Below are 17,326 nucleotides of genomic sequence, written 5' to 3' on the forward strand. Positions count from 1 at the left end.
GTGTGGGTTGATACAAAGTGAAATGTATTGTGTACAAAGCAACAGCAGTATTGTAAGATGATCAGCTGTGAATGGCCTAGCCATTCTCAGCAATACAAGGATCCAAGACAACTCTGAAGGACGTATGATGAAAAATGCTATCTATTTCCAGAGAAAGAACTAATGGTGTCTGAATACAGATTGAAGCATACTTTCTTTTAACTTTGTTTTTCTTGAGGGTTTTTTTTTTTGGTCTCTGTTTTCTTTCACAACATAACTATTATGGAAATGTTTTTGCATGACTACACACATATAAGCTCTACTGAATTGTTTCCCTTCTCAATGAGGTGGGATGGTAAGGGAAGAAGGGAGAGAAAATGGAGCTCAAAGTTTTTAAAATGGATGTTAAAATTGTTTTATATGTAAATGGAAAAATAAAATATTAATTTAAAAAAAAATAAAGAACAACCAGGAACACAGCCTCTAGACCTGTCTAGTATTAATTCCTAAAATATAAATGCTAAAGTCCCACCAAAACCCCAAAGTTAAGAAGCAGCAATTCTATGACTGTGGCATCTACATAACAGAAGTCATCTAGTACTTGTTTACCCATTCTTTAACAGTGACAGTCTCACAAATAAAACCTTTTTTTCTAGTTAATTAAAATATTAAGCTAGACGGAGAGAGAAGTGTTGTTTATGTCAGATTTCTGTGGTACAATGTTTTATTCCTTTTGAATTCCTGGCTGTTAATGGCATAGGCACTGATACTGCACTGATGGGCTCATCAAAGTCAAGCTTGGATTAATAAAATTATTCCCACTCCTTCAGAGCAACTAAACCTGAAAGGATTGTATGTGAGCCATCCAAGCATCATGCAGAACTTGTGGCAAGGCAGCTGTGACCATCAGAAGAAAATAGTTTGACGGAATGGACCTATTTGCCTATGATCTGTAAGAACCAATAGATGGCCACTATATATTTCCAGTAATCATTTCTATGGACCTGGCCACTTTGTCTCATGGAAGGCATTCAAGAATACCACCATTGCAGTGTAGGTGATCCATTCCTTCATTTTTTGTATGTGTATCTTTTTGGAGGGGGGAAAGAAGGGCAGTTGGGGTTAAGTGACTTGCCCAAGGTCACACGGCTAGTAAGTGTTAAGTGTCTGAGGCAGGATTTGAACTAGGGTCCTCCTCACTCCAGCGCCCGTGCTGCAGCAAGCTGCTCAATGTCTAGCACTGTGGTCAGAGATGTGAATGAGAATGAACCAGGCCATGTGGGTAGTTCAAGGAAGAACTCCATTTATTGATTCTTTGGACAAGGTTTTTATAGAGCAATGAGACAAAGGAATAGGACTCCAGTTTTCTTATTGCTTATTTAGTACAGGAGGTTTAGATAGTCTGTTATATCCTGGAAGTAGCACAGAATAGTCTAATAGGGATTTAACATGGAGGTGACTAAAATCCTAGGGTAGAGCCTTTGATCAATAGTGGGATAATTCCTTTCATATGCGGGTACATCTCAAAGGATACTCTCAGAAGTTGACTTCAAAAAAGAAGCCATGGTCACCAAAAGTATCTTTTTTTTTTTTTTTTTGGATCAGACCACTCGGGAATTATCTGAGTGCTGGATCAAGTATTTGGGCTTTCCACACCTTGCTCTATTCACTGAACCACCTAGCTGCCCCAGATCCATTCCTTCTTACCCTGTGGTGAGATGCATATATTCTCTGACCCAGGCAAAAAAAAAGAAAAACTATAGTCACTGGTTCAGGTCAAGGTTGTCTTAGAAAGACGGAATCCAATTGTGGGGTTGCCATGGTCCTCATGTGCTACAGTGGATTGGAGATTATCGGGCTGTGGTCACGTGTTCACTGAATCACACACAGGTCAGCAGGCTATATGTCACCTTAGCTTACAGACTGAGGCAAAAAGATCCCAGATCACACTTTTACTCAAGTATAGATGAAAAAAAAGACTAGGGAAACAAGCCACTCAGGACACTGGCAATATTTTCTGTAACAGTTTTATGGTGGTTCTGCTTCAATAACATGCTGTCCTAATAATGTGGCACTTCTAAAGCTTTTTATATATGCCATCTCATTGGACCTTAAGTAGGAAAGTCAGTACTACAGGTATTGTTACTCCCATTTTACAGATAAGGTTCAGGAGAAAAAGTGACTAGTCCAAAATTACACAACCAGAAAGGGCTGAAAGTAGTCTTTGAAGCCACATCTTTCCTGAGTCCAAGTCAGTGTTCTCTCACTATACCACAGAGATTTCTTTTTTATTTTTAATAGTATTCAACACATCAGGGAAGAAATTGGAGACAGATAAGCCAGTTAGAATTCTATAACAGATTTGAAATTATTCTAAGAAAATGATACAAATGTCCCTACCTTTTGACCCAAAGATACAGCTAAGCATATATTCCCAAGGAGCTCAAAAAATATTTAAAATAAAGCTTGCATATACACCAAAGTATTTGCAACAGTACTTTTATAGTAGCAAAGAACTGGAAACAAGGTAGATTTGGGGAATTGCCGAACAAATTGTTGTCTGTCCTTCGTTCTCAAAGAGGCCAAATGACATCATGAGCATGAAGTGGATGAGTAAAGCAGAGCTGCACAAAGTCATGAGCCTCACTCTCTTCTCCACAGTCTGCTTCTTTGATATTACTTGAAAAAAAATTCTCCATGTCACAACTCCTGGCTGTCCCCCATGCCTAAAATATTCTCCCCATCTCATCTCTACCTCTATGCTTCCCTGACTTCTTTCAAGGCCCTACTAAAATCCCACTTTCTATAAGAAGTCTTTTCCAAGCATCTTTAATATTAATGCCTTTCAGGGCGGCCAGGTGGCTCAGCGAGTAAGAGCACCATCAAATTAATACTATAACTTCTTATACATAATCATTCAATCGTTTGAATGTTGCCTGTCTCCCTTAGACTGTGAACTCCTTGAGAGCAGGAATTTTCTTTGTCTTTTACCTTTCTTTGTAACCCCAGAACTTTGCATAATGCTTGCCACATTGTAGATGGTTACAGGTGAAGATAACTTCTGTTTCCTGTCAGCTTACAGTGTGATAATTTAATTATTTATTAAATGACTTTTAAATTGGCTGCCAAGTCAGAATTGAGTGTGCATGCAAAACGTTACAAGAGAATAATCTCTTGTTTTCTTCCCTGGAAGCTTTCAAGTAAGAACTGCTATGGGCCCTTGAGTGCAGTAGATTAATCAAACCTCAACTTCCATTAGGCTGCCAAGTGTCTGTGAACATATAGTACTTCTGTTTTGTTTTGTTTTGTTTTTAAACAGATGTGTTTATTCTTTTAAGATCTTAGTTGAATAGTTATCTGGAGAAAGAATGGACAAGGTTACAAACTTGTAAACCCTGAAAAGTAGGAAGAGAAGGCCCTGGTAACGAGAGCTGGAAAGAGTCTGCAAGAAGCTGTAGCAGCTGAGCCTAGTAAGGAAGAATCCTTCAGGGATGACCTGCTTGACCCAGGTCATCAGTAAATCTGCCAGGCAGATGAAAAACCATGTCCTGTAAGCGAGGAAAGAGTTCATTCATCAATTATGACATACCCAGAAGTGAACTTGGTGGAGAACCTATAAAAGGGGAAAAAGTTCCCAGAGCCAAAAGGTACTTTTGGTACACATGTTCTCTACATATGTATGCACCGTTGTATTTTAAGCTTGAACCCACTCTCCAGGGATTCTGCAGTCAAAAACTACCAAGATTTTGATGGGGTGGTAGATATGAATAGCATCAACCTCAAAGGAAGAGATGTTTCTTACTGCGTGATGAAGAACGAGGGAGAACCTGGAAGTGACAATGAGGAGCAAGGAATATTCCAACTCCCTTACCTTGACCAGTAAGCAAAGGAGAATGAGTGAAGGTACAATCAAATACTGGAAAGGGTATCTAGGTAGGCCGTGTCATCAAGGAGAAGCCAGATTTCAGTAACAGTTAGTAAATGGCAGGAATGGGAGAGGAATAGATTTAAGATGAAGGGAAGTTTGTTGCCTATAAAACAGGTATTCCAGAGGGCACAGTGGAAGGGTTGGCTCAAGTTAGGATGAAACTTTGGAATGGGACTGTTCTTGGGAGTGGGACTGAGGAATCAAGTGGCAGGGGATATGAAATGAGGTTTAAATGATCTACAGGCACACGTTGTTAGTGGGATATGAAGGGTATAACCAGATGTGAGAATATTCATCATTTAATGGAGGTGTGGCACCACTCCTCTACTCTCAAAGGACAGGTACAGCAGGAGATGGGAGGCCTGAAACTGAAGGGAAGGTTGTTCTTTGCAATTGAGGCTCTCCACATCCCAGTGCCCAATGCAGACACAGCCCTTGGAGTATGGGCAGTATGCACTGCCTGCTGGCATAAAAAGAAAAATTTGTGATAATTCATAGTAGAGGGGATTTGTCCCTCCAGTTCATGAAATATGCAGGTATCTTTGACTATTTCCTTTTGGTCTACTATGTAGTGATGAAAAGTTGTTTTATTGGCTGCTGAGTATATATACAAAAAACTCATTAGCTCTCTCCTTGATAGCTTTTGAGTGAAAAGAAACAAATGCTATAAACCTACGTGGCTGACTCTATGCTACTGCCAGCTGCATTATCTTTCCATCCAAACCATGTGGCCATGAACCCTAGCTGCTTCTGTTTCTTCCATCACCATTTGGTCATTTTTCCTGATCTTAAACAAACTAGAATGAATGTCAGAGACAGGACAGACGAGGTTATAATATTGTGATCTTCAAAAGGTTGAAAGTGTTATGCCAAAAGACCAGCAATTGGAGTCCATAGTAGAATTTGCCAGTAAAAGCAGTAGCTAAATCCAGTGAGCAGCAAATGAGGAGTAATATGCTTGACCCTGCCAGATTTGGATCAACACAGTTTCCCAGTAAGCTGACAGTAATGTGAGTTGGGAAAGTGCAACTATACAATTGCAGCTTCTCCTACTCATCAAACGGAGAAATTCCATTAAAGGCATCCTAAAGTTGTTTCATTCCCCAGTAGCTGCTTGTCCTGAAAGCAGGGAAAGGATATAAAACCATTCCTAAATGATATTCAACTTATAACATCCAGTGGGACCAATCACTAAATGAAGGATCAAGAACTTCAGATCCAACATGGGACTCCTCCTTTTGGTGGAAAGATATGGTCTTGGAACTCACTGGCAACAGAAGCTCCTATGGTGGGTGAATTTCTATTTAAAGGCCTTTCAACTGCAACTTGCAAGGAGACTGGCCACGACTATAGAGTAGGAGGAAGCTGTGTGACAATGCTGTCCTCCACAATTATTCCAACAACAATTCAGAACATCAGATGAAGTAATGATTGGGAAATCTAAGGAAGAAACAGAATAAATATTTTTTCTAGTCAAAGGAGCAGGAATAGGAGCCAGCTGGCGGCTATTTCTCTAACCCCAGAGCTAGGTTGCAGATCCAGTGTCAACTTAGGAGAAAATCTGAATTTGAGCACTGGACTGACTTGTAACAAGGATCCAGCAATTCCAGCGCACTGACCTGAGACCCAGCAAACAACAATCGTAAGTCACTGGCTTCAGACTAAGGTTGTATATTCCGCTTCTAACCCGTCTAACATCTCTGCAATTGAGGAACCAGAACACAGAGTTCAGATCAAGTGATAGTCTGCAATTCTAACCTACAGGACCTTCCAGGTAAGTGACAGGGTAGGAGAGCAATAGCAGTCTACTGGAACACCAACCAGGAACAAGCATATAGTTGAGTTTCCCAGATCCAAAGAAGGATCAGAAACTTGTAAAACTCACGTTAAGAAGGGAAGCAATCAGACTTTGTCCTACATCAGACCTCTGAGGATGCACTGAAAGTTTACAGGTACTTGGCCTGACCCTTTAAAAACAAAGCACTCAGTACCAAGCAAAGATGTCAGAATGCCTGAATCTGTGGTACAGAGCAGTTGCATCAGCCTTCTGTAGTGTGCAAACAAGAAAATAATACACTGAAAATGCAAGTGAAAAAAAAAAAAAACGAAACAAACTACAAATACACACAAAAACCTTCCAGGTAGAAGAGTCCATAACCTTAAATAGTTGCCTTGGACATTGACAAGTTCAGTGATTTGCCTATGGTACACTGCTAATTTGTGTAAGACAGAACGTGAGTTCAGATCTTTCAGACTCCAATACTGGCCCTCTATTACAATTGGATCTATTATCCAACCTTTATTTAGAGAAAGCATTGTTGCTGTGGAAAGAAATGGGCATCAGAAGAAACCTGGATTCAAATCGAGCCTCTGACACCCCTCTGGAACATTTTCCTCCTCTCTAAAATAGCAGAAATTAATAACACCTATCTCAATGACATGGAGTTCCAGAATTTGGGAACGAATTCCTACTTTCCCATTTACTGTCTTTGGAACCTTAAGCAAGTCCCTTTAAACCTTTTTGGACCTGTTTTCTCTTCTGTAAAAAGGAGGTAGTTGGAGTTCATGGTGCAGTATGATAGAGCTGGGCCTGGAGTAAGAAAGATCTGAATTCAAATCCAGCCTCAGATTAATTAGTGGCTGTGTGACCCTGTGCAAGTCATTTAACCTGTTTACTTCAGTTTCATTTGTAAAATGGGGCTGTGAGGATCAAATGAGATAAAAATTGTAAGTGCTCAGCACGGTGCCTGACACACAGTAGTTGCTATATTAATATTAACACTTATTATTTTAATTATTAGCCTCTGGCTCTATGATCATAAGGCATGTAAAATGCTTTGCAAACCTTTAAGTGCTACATAAATATCATCTAGTAGTGTTCTACTGGATGATTTTCGTCACCTCACTGAGTGAGGTAAGCAGAAGCACGTCCTGGAAAAGGAGGTAAACTGAGGTACTCCCATTTCCGTGCTCGTGGGGCAGATTTCAGACAGGGCAGTTGGAGCAGCAGGAGCGACCTCAGAAGTAAAGGCAGGGCCCTGGGGCGGCGTGGGCGGGACCACGTGCGGGATCCGGGGGCCACGATTTTCCCTCCCCAGGCACCAAGACGTTCGGCTAAGGCAGAGAGCGCCGAGTGGAGGATGAGCTCGCTCGAGCCGATCGGCGCTCACCATCCTCCCACGTCATTTTCTGCAGCTAAGTGAGCGGAGGCCGGCTCGCTGCCGCTACCTCGGAGGCCGCCTCCACCTCGCCTCGTCCCTCACCCCGACGGGGAGAGCGAGCAAACACAGCACGTGTCAGCTCCGAGGTAATGAACCCCGCGCGCTCCCCGGGGCCCGGGGAGGGGGGAGGGCGTTGGGCGACTCAGGGGAGAGACCCCAACTGTAGTAATAGCAGTAGGCGGGGCCGGCGCTGCTCTCGCTTTCGGTTCTGCTGGCTGGATCGCGCGCGCGCACATAAAGACACGTACGCACTATGCACGTACGCACGCACGCACACACCTACATACCCTCACACGGAAACGGGATGCAGCCGCCGGGATGCCAACGTTAGCGGAGGTGGCGGCGGCAGAAGGTGCTTTCGGAGGACCTGGGGGGTCTACGACAGATGCTCCTGGGCTACGGCCACCCTCCCAGGTGACCGCTTCTGCCTGAGGCGGGCGTGGCCTCGGCCAGCTGCCCCACCTGCAGGGAGACACCCCCTGCACTCCCCCCCACTTTCACCTGTCCAGCGTGTCACCTATTCCACCCTTCTCTCTGTCGTGCAGCCCCCCTGCTCCACTGGGGCACCTCTGGCTCCTTGGTTTCTTGACACCTCCGAGCTGTTCCAGGTTTTATGGTCTGGCCCCCTCTACGGCCTAGGCACAGGAGGCAGTATTTAATTGCCACTTCCTGGTTCTGGGGTGAAAAGTACCTGTGCCCGCTTCCGTGTTAAGGACAAGTATTGAAGATTGCTGCTTTTCATCTACAGAGGGATTGAATTTTGTGCCATGAAAGTTAGCTGTAACAATCTCGTTAAAGTATGATTATTATCTGCATATGGAGCCCTTTTAAAAACAAGTGAGCATTGTGTTTACATATGTAGACACATGTATTTATGTGTGTGTGTATATACATAGACCTGAGACCATTGAATATATGTATGCACATTCAGTGCTTTCACATATATGTATATTTGTACATAGTTATTTTAATATGGTATGCAGAGATATTTAAGTCTGATTAGCAAGTTAGCAGTCATTTGTTAAGCACCGACTTTGTACCAGTATTTCCAACACTGTGCTAAGTGTTGGAAATACAAAGAATGGCAAAAGACAATTCCTCCAAAGAATTCCCAATCTAATTGGTTGTATTCTCAAAATAATTTGATTTTGGTCACCCTCCCTCACCTCTCAATTTAAGATGTTCTGCCAAAGTGGCAAAATACTTGTTATTTTGTTGATATAGGGGAGAGGGGAAATACTTTTAACAATCAGTTGTTTGACTTGGCTCTCAGGGTAAGCACTTAAAGAAGTCCTTAAAAGTTTGGACAGCTGATATTTTTTGCACTAAACTAGACATTTTTCAGAGGCAGTCCTCTGCATTAATAACAAAAGGGTTTTTTTTTTTTGGCTAGGAGACGGTTCTCTTTGATTGCTGTAAACATTGGCATGTTTGATTTAATTTTGTTAGTAACACTGATTAATGAAATCACAAGTCCACACTAGAAAAAAAATTATTAAAAATAAGGTTGTTGTTGAATCTTAATTGTACTCTGAAACAGTAGACAACAATAAAAGAATACTGATAATGTTAGCTTTGAATGTAGTTAACTGAGGAGTGATTATAAGAAGACCTTTTCTTAGACATTCCTCTTCTTCCCCCTTTGCCATACTCAATCACATGTATCATCATTAGTTATGTAACTGGAACTAAGCTTGTATGGAATGTTATGATCATTTGGGTTTGGAATATCTACTAATTCATTGGTGGGGGACTTAAAAAAAAAACAAAGGATAGGAAAAAATGGAGCCATATTAAGTAGTTAAATAATGTGTGGCCTCTCAGAAGGTTGATTTTCATTGTAGATATTATTGGCCCATCAAAAGCTGCAATGGGATGCAGTAGACATAATATACTTGATTTTAAGGCAGAGTACCTGGGTTCAAATATCACTTCTGCTACTTATACTCATATAATTTTGAGCAGTTCTTTTCACCTCAGCTTCTGTTTCAATTTGATTCAGAAATCATTTAGTAAATGTCTGGTATTTAATGTCTATAAAATGAAGGGGTTTAGACTAAGTGCTCTCTAAGATCTTTTCCAGCTCTAAATCCTATGAATCTATATGTGCTAGGAACCCTTCAACTAAATAAATATCAGAAGTATACTCTGTCCTTGGGAAACTTAGGTTCCTAAATTTCTTGGTTTACTTTAATAGTAAGCCTTAAGGCAGTGGATTCCCAGTCCTAGTTTTACAACATCTTAGAGTACTACATCAAGGATGTGTGTTTTCCTGGGTGTGGGAGTTCTCATATGATTACAACACTGAGTGATTATAAGAATTACTAGTTATGAGCATTGTGAAATTATAAAAGCAAAATTAATTTTTTATCACTTTAATTTTTGAAATCAGTACATGTCAATTAGGATTTTCCTAAGCCCTTTTATAAATTAGTAGGGTTATGAAATAAAACAGTGATAGGATTTCACAACTTCCCCAAAGTGAAGCTCTTAATCTCATACTTTAGAACTTCAGCATCCCAGTTGCATTAACTAAACATTAGTCATACCAATATGTGTTAGTGGGCATAGTTTGGTTTAATATTATTCATCATAGAATATGACTTTATTTAAATATTTTTTGTTACAGAATAAAAACTGTATTGAGAGTCTCCTTAAATTAACCAAAATGTTATTTCTCTATATTCAAGAATTTTGTTTCAAAAACTGTATGCTTTTTAGCTTTTAAAAACATTTTTGTTATATTGGTGCATTTTGAGGACTCTAAGGCCACGAAATATATACTAACTTGTTATTTTAAATTGTTCTGTGATTTCATGCATGTAATGTTAAGAATGGTACGAATGCTTCTAAACTTAGAGTTCCTACAAGTTTGTGCTTGGAATCTATATTATGTTATTAAATTTTATTACATTTAGTGAGTGGCTTATTTGAACAGTTTTAATTTTTAATTCTGTAAATCTAGACCCCCCCCCAAAAAAAACCTACCAAAAACTTTGTCTCAGCATAATACATCCGTTAGATTCCTTCCAGCTGCCTGCATTCCCTTTAAATTCCTTTTCCATCCTGAATCACTTGCCTCTGGTTTCCTGGTTCCCTTGTTGCCTGATTTGGGATCACAGAAACATGCTTTTAGTAATCTGACTTTGAACTTCTCTTGCCTCTCTTCTTAACAAATGTGGTATTGTAATGTTAACTACCCAAAAGATTCTGCTGGGATGAAGAGACAACTTAACTAAAACAAACAATATTTTTGAGTTTTTAGCAAGGATAAAGTCTACATACACGGAAGAAGAACTGGGAAAGAACCAATTCTGAGAAGTAAGGAAGAGTCCTTGCTTTATGGTACTTTCCATTATACATAATCACTCTAAGCCTAATCTTTGTCACTTCACCATTACCAATTTTAAAATAAGTACAAGTATCAATGTTGTACAGCAACACAGTAAAGGAAATTCTGTTATTATTAAAAGAGAGAAGTTCTTACAAAAGTTATATTTCAATGGACTGGTTAATCTAGAACCCTGACACAATGTATTCCTATGCATTCCTCCTTTCTATGGATTGAGAGAGGTTCAGGAAATAGTTTTTCCCCATCTCCTCACTTGCCAGCATTTTAAGTATCTGAGTATCTTGCTTTACAGGCTGTTAATCTGTCCCTTTACCAGATCCTTGCCTGAGAAGCAAGCCAGGGTTAGAACTGCGCCTCTGTCATCTGCGACCAAGGAGCAATTCTCAGAAAGAGACTAAAAGGGGACCTGTGGCTGGGGTAGCTAGAAATATTCCCATTCTCTCTCTCTCTCTCTCTCTCTGTCTCTCTCTCCCTCTCTTCCTCCCTCTCCCCTCTTCCCTTTCGTTCTCTCCCTCTCTCTCTCTCCCTCTCCTCCCTTTCTTCCCTTTTCTCTTTCTCCTTCCCATTATTCAGAAATGAATTTGATATACATTACATCGAATTCATGTATGGTATATTTGCCTAGAGTCATGGTGGCAGGCTGATATGGGAGTTTTGGTTATTTCATTCACTAGAGTGTTGACAGCAGAAAGCAACACCACTTACAGCAGCAAAATTCTTCCTTCTCCCACTTCACAAATATTATATACATGGTCTGAGGATTTTGCTCACTTTAACAAAGCAGGAAGTAGCTAATGCCCATGATATTCTCCTCTCACCTTCCTCTAGCAGTAGGTCAGTATGCACAGAACTAGAGGGTAGATATCTAATTATATAATTTTAAAGTGTGAAAATAGGACTTGTTACATAACATTGTAATTTCGGGAAAATTATATTCTGTCCATATACACAAAAGTAAAACATGAAGTCTAAATGTGTTGTATAGATTATGTTGGCTCAGTAATCTATTTTTATGAATGTTGTATCTGCTGCATAATCCATAATATGATACTGAATTACAAAAATCTGATAGTGTCTGCATTACTAAGTATCTGTTTTGAATGCAAGACAAGGAGTTTTGACAGTTCTCTTTGATTACTGTAAACATTGGCATGTTTGATTTAATATGTGGGAGATCCAGCCAATTTGAGAATCAGCCAGCTAATGTTAAGTCCCTGATGTGTGTCAGGCACTGTGATAAGCACTTGAGATTCAAAGGAATATAATAATAGCATTTATATACCACTTTAGCTTTGTGAAGAGCTTTTAAGCATTTTCCTTTCACCACATAGAGGTGAGATAGGTACTGTCATTATCATTCCCATTTTTCAGATGAAGTAACTGAGGCAGGTTTAGAGACTCATCAGGATCACATAGCTAGTAAGCATCCAATGTGCTACCTAGCTTTCTGTGCAGAAACAATCTCTGCTTTAAAAGGGTGTAAGTTGCACATATATATATATATAAAAGATACAGCTAAAGTACAAGGTAACTTTGGAGAAGAAATTATTAGGGGCTTTGGGGATAAGGAATAGCTTCCTTCAGTAAATGGCACTTGAGTTGACTTTTGAAGAAACTGAGGCATTTGAAGAGGGGGACATGAAGAGGAAGTACATTCCAGGCACAGGGAACAGCCAGTACAAAGAGAGGTGAGATATTGTTGAAGCACTGTAGGCAAGTAGGCCAGTTTGGCTGAACCAAAGGGAAATGTTTACAAAGTAAGACTTCAGAGAGAAAAGAGAAACCAGAATGACGCCTTGGCATATACTCATTGTAGCCAGGAATGATGACATGGATGATAAAGGAAATTGAGAAGAAGTAGACTGGGGAGAAAACCAAGAGAGCAGGACCAAGAAAACCCAGTGAGGACAGAGTATCCAGAAGGAGAAAGTAATCAATAGGATCAAGTGCCACAAAAAGGTTGAGGATGATGATTGAGAAAATAACTTGGCAATTAAGATGTCATTGGTGACTTTGGAGATAAGATTTTCACTTGAGTGGTAAAATGTGATGCCAAATTGCAGAATGTTAAGAAATGAGAGGAGATGGAGGCACCAAATGTATAAGGATTTCAGAGTTTGCTTGAGAAAGGGAAGGGGAACGCTTATGGATGATATAGCAAGGCTGGTAGGATCTATTTGTATTGGATAGGATATGAAAGACTCGAGCATCTTTTAGACATCAAAGGTAAACTTTCTATAAAATCTGGTCTTTGATGTTTTGTTTTGTTTTGCTTTGCTTTTTGGAGGGGGAAAGGCTGGACAATTGTGGTTAAGTGACTTACCCAAGGTCACACACCTAATAAGTGTTAAGTGTCTGAGGCCAGCTTTGAACTCAGGTCCTCCTGATTCCAGGGCCAGTGCTCTATGCACTGCACCACCTAACTGCCCTCTTTGATGTTATTTGAGAATGGAAAAGTAGATTTCTGACTAATAACACTTAAATAGAAACAAGTTGTGGTTATTAAGGGAAGATTTCAAGATACTTGCCTAAAAATTAATAAAGCTGTTGCCTAAGGTAAATATATGAGTTTGGCAGTTGCTTATCCATTACATTCTTTCTCAGCCTAATTCATGGGAATACTTGCTTACTTTTTGGCATAAGTTCTCCCTTGAATTCCAGAGGGCCTTAGATTTACATGTCCAACACAGGTATATGGGATTGGAGTTCCTCATGGGATGGCCCCTTTAATAAAATTAAAAAAAAAAACTGGGAAAGGAAGACCCTCAGGGTTCCTGGCCAAAGAGAAACAGTTGCTATTTACATTCACTCTGTGCTAAAAGGGCAGAGAGCTATTGTCCTATCTATGAACTCTAGAGTGAATTGGATTTAAGACTTGGTATGTGAGAAAGAAATCTAGCCAGTAAATCCAAAGGAAAAAAGGAAGCTTTAGGCTATCGAAATATACCTTCCCTGGGCTAAGCACCACCAGGTGAAAAGAGGGGAGGGGAGGGGAGAGGAGAGGAGATACCATGTTTCCCCGATAATAAGACCTATCCCGAAAATAAGCCCTCCCCTTGCTGTGTAAGATTCCTCGAAAATAAGCCCTCCCCCGAAAATAAGCCCTATTGAGATTGCTACTGTAGTGAAGGTGATCCCCTGCGCTACATGCTACATTACGGTACCCTCTGTATGCACCGTCCCCCCCCATGAAACGCACGCCGCACTCCGAGCTGCATCCAATCAGAGCTGCAGCAGTGAGCGCATTATCCTGTTCTTCCCCAGTGATTTGCTTGCTGGCACCATTGAGAGCAGTGCCGCGGAGGAGAGCTGAGGCAGGACAACATAAGCCCTCCCCTGAAAATAAGCCCTCTGGTGTTTTTCTTTCCAAAAAAATTAATAAGACAGTGTCTTATTATCAGGGAAACATGGTACTACTCACTCAGATTGTGTTTATCCTTCATTCTCAGAGGACCATGACATCAGGGAAATGATGACATGACTTGGAGTTGACTTTGATTTGAGTGAGGGTGGGCTGTGCAAGGTCACCAGCCTCACTTTCTCCTCTAGAACCAACTGGGTCCAGTGGCCAGATATTCATTTGGATGACTGGAGATGACCTAGGATGCAATGGGAGCCCCTGGCCCTTGGAGGCCAAGGTCTTTTCTGGTTCTCACTTTGAGTGAAATAACGCCCATTCAGTGAATAGTAACTTCTTTAAGAAGTTACTCAAGGAATGGCCCCTTTAATAAAAAAAAAAACAAAATCATACTGGGAGGGGAAGACCCTCAAGGTTCCTGGCCAAAGGAAAACAGGTACTGTTTAGTATTTACCTTCACTCTATGCTAGGAGGGCAGGGGCCTATTGTCCAAGCTATGAGCTCCAGAGTGAATTGGGTTTTAAGGCTTTTTGTTCTTTTCTTTTATACTGTTTTTCCATTCTTTCCCCAATTACATGTAAAAAACAATTGCAACTTTTTAAAAAAAATTTTGATTTCCAAAATCTCTCCCTTCCTACGTGGACTCCTTATTGAGAAGGCAAGTAATTTAATATAGGTTACACTTATGCAGTCATACAAAACATTTCCATATTAGGCAGGTTATAAAAGAAAACATAAAAAAACAAACGCCAAAAGCAAGAAAAATGAAGAAAGTTTAAAAACATATTTTTTGATCTGTATTGAGATTCCATCAGTTCATTCTCTGGAGGTGGCTAGCATTTTACATCATAAGTCCTTCAAAATTGTCTCAACTCATTGTATTGCTGAGAATAGCTAAGTCATTTACAATTGATCATCATGATACATTGCTATTACTGTGTATAATGTTCTCTTGGTTCTCACTTTTTTTGCATCAGTTTTACATCAGTACATGTGTTTCCAGATTTTTCTGAGAGCATCTATTTCATTTCTTACAGGATAGTAGTATTCCGTCATAATCGAATACCACAACTTGTTCAGCCATTCACCAATTGATGGATATACCCTCAATTTCTAATTCTTTCCCACCACAAAAATAACTGCTATAAATATTTTTGCACCTATTGGTCCTTTTCCTTTTTGTTTTTTATCTCTTTTGGGATACAGATATAGTAGTGGTATTGCTATGTCAAAGTGTATGCATGGGTTTATAGCCCTTCGGGCTCTACAGAATTGCTCTACAAAATGGTTGAATCAGTTCACAACTCCACCAACAGTGCATTAGTGTCTCAATTTTCCCATATCCCCTCTAACATTTGTCATTTCCTTTTTCTGTCATATTAGCCAATCTGATAGGGGTGGGGTGGAACTTCAGAGTTCTCTTAATCAATAGTGAGTTAGAGTATTTTTTCATATGACTATATTTAGTTTTGATATCTGAAAACTCTAAATAATGAGAAAGTTTTAGGAGTTATAAGTATTATTTTCCCATGTAGGGATGTAACAGTTTTGCTTCATTGAATAATTTATGTTTTTTCTTTGCTATTTATGTTTTGATGTTTCTCTTTAATCTTATATTTGAAAGTCACATCTTCTATTCAGGTCTGATCTTTTTATCAGGAACACTTGAAAGTTCAAATAGTTGCTTGCTTGCTGGTTGGTTCTCAAAGGGTACTATGACATCAGGAAGGTGATACCATGACTTGCAAGTGAATTGGATTTTTGTTAGGGAGAGCTGTACAAAATCACCAGCCTCACTTTTCACTTCAGAAGCCATCTGCATCTAGTGGCTAGATATAGAGCAGGACAACTGGAGACGGCCCAGGATGCAGTGGGAAACCTTGGCATTTTCAAGCTAATGTCTTTAACAGGTCTCAGTTTGACTGAGGCAAAGCAAATTCAATAATTATGGATTAATAAGAATGAGACAAAGAATAGTTTATTTTAAAAAAAAACCCAGCAGCTTCTATCATTTAGCCTATTCTGTTTTTTAGACTTTTACTTTCTTAAATATTTTTTGTGCCTCCTTTACCAGACTTTTGACTCTTTTTTTCATGATTTTCTTGCATCACTCATTTCTTTTCTCAGTTTAATCTTTACCTCTCATGTAATTTTTAAAATGTTTTTTAAGCTCTTCCAATAATTCTTTTTTGGGCCTTAAACCAATTCACATTTTTCTTTGAGCTTTTGGATGTAGCAATTTTGACTTTGTTGTCTTCTTTTGTGTTTGTGTTTTGATCTTCCCTGTCATAGTAACTTTCTGTGGTCAGATTCTTTTTTTGTTGTTTGCTCATTTTTCCAGACTATTTCTTTACTTCTGATTTTACGTTGAAGTTGGGCTCTCCTCTCAGGATGGAGGGAGCATTGTCCCATACTTCAGTTTTTTTGTGCAGCTGTTTTCAAAGTTAGTTCTGGGAGTTTGTAAGTTTTCAGATCTTCTGAGGTGCTACAATCTAAAGAGAGGTGTGTTTGCTACTCTCTTGGCCTGTGCCCTGGTCTATGACAAACCATAAGCATACTTTTACACCCTGGAGCTGTGACCAGGGTCCTTACTTCCCCACAGGTGCAAGTTTTGCTGTGCTAGTGCTTTTCCTCACCCTGGGACTGCATCCCAGGACTGCAACTGGGATCCAAGTATGGGCAGTACAACAGAGTCCTCCACCCAGGGCCAGCAACGGACCCCTGTAATCTCCATCTTATTGTCTGTGCACTGAGCTCCAGAAGCTGCTGCTGCTGCTAATTCAGTTGCCCCCAAAGCCTGCTGCTGGCTAGCAGATACAGCCTGCTGCTGTCTTTTGCAGGGTGTTGCCTGCACTGAGCTGCATTCTCACCCTGGTGCAGCAGACCTTCTTGCTGACCTTCTAAGTTGTCTTGGCTTAGAAAATTGTTTTACCTTGTCCTTTTGTGAATTCTGCCGCTCCCAAATTCATTTATTGCCATTATTTCAAAGTTGTTTGGAGGGGAATTTGGGAGATCTCAGGTGAGTCCTTGCCTTTTCTCCTCCATTGTGGCTCCACCCCTCTCTACTAACTCTTTAAGTTCTATCACACCATACTTCTTGCACTTGGTGACTTTACACACTAATTGAAGTGACATAATAATTAAAACAACTGCAGTATAAACTGAATTATATAATTTTCTTAAAAGCTACAGGTGTCTGATAGACTAGACTGCTGAAGGGAAAGGTCATTAGGCTTTCAAGCGTGAGGAATAGTTCTTAAGTTGACTTTGAAGTAGCCTTCTGAAAAGGAAAAGTGGCATTTATGGGAAAAAAATAACATGGATAAACACAGAGATAGTCAATAGCAAAATCATTGCCATTTCATAAGTAGTGTCATAATACAAACAACCTTGTATAAAGTTAATATGACAGGGTTATATACCATGGATTGGAAGTAGATGCGGAGCTGGATGCGGGGACATAAGCATTTTCCGAGTGATTACCAAGT

General features: G+C 40.0%; 1 protein-coding gene across 2 annotated transcripts in view; it reads left to right on the forward strand.

The window, feature by feature from the left end:
* Positions 1–7,063: 7,063 nt before the first annotated feature.
* The window catches only part of SLC35B3 (solute carrier family 35 member B3), a 55,877-nt gene continuing 45,614 nt past the window's right edge, over positions 7,064–17,326 (forward strand). The window contains exon 1 of one of the 2 annotated variants that reach the window (XM_069103516.1): positions 7,064–7,214. Coding sequence is in view for 1 of the 2 variants with exons in the window: in XM_069103517.1 (XP_068959618.1) it covers positions 7,447–7,542 (96 nt within the window). In the remaining variant the exon portion in view is untranslated. Of the gene's footprint in view, positions 7,215–7,367; positions 7,543–17,326 lie in introns of those variants that run through there. The other variant, XM_069103517.1, reaches the window with a different exon arrangement.

The sequence above is a fragment of the Petaurus breviceps genome, unplaced genomic scaffold (assembly GCF_028583685.1).
Source record: "Petaurus breviceps papuanus isolate PSGF00001 unplaced genomic scaffold, PetGlider_PUasm1.0 582, whole genome shotgun sequence".
NCBI classification, from domain to species: domain Eukaryota; kingdom Metazoa; phylum Chordata; class Mammalia; order Diprotodontia; family Petauridae; genus Petaurus; species Petaurus breviceps.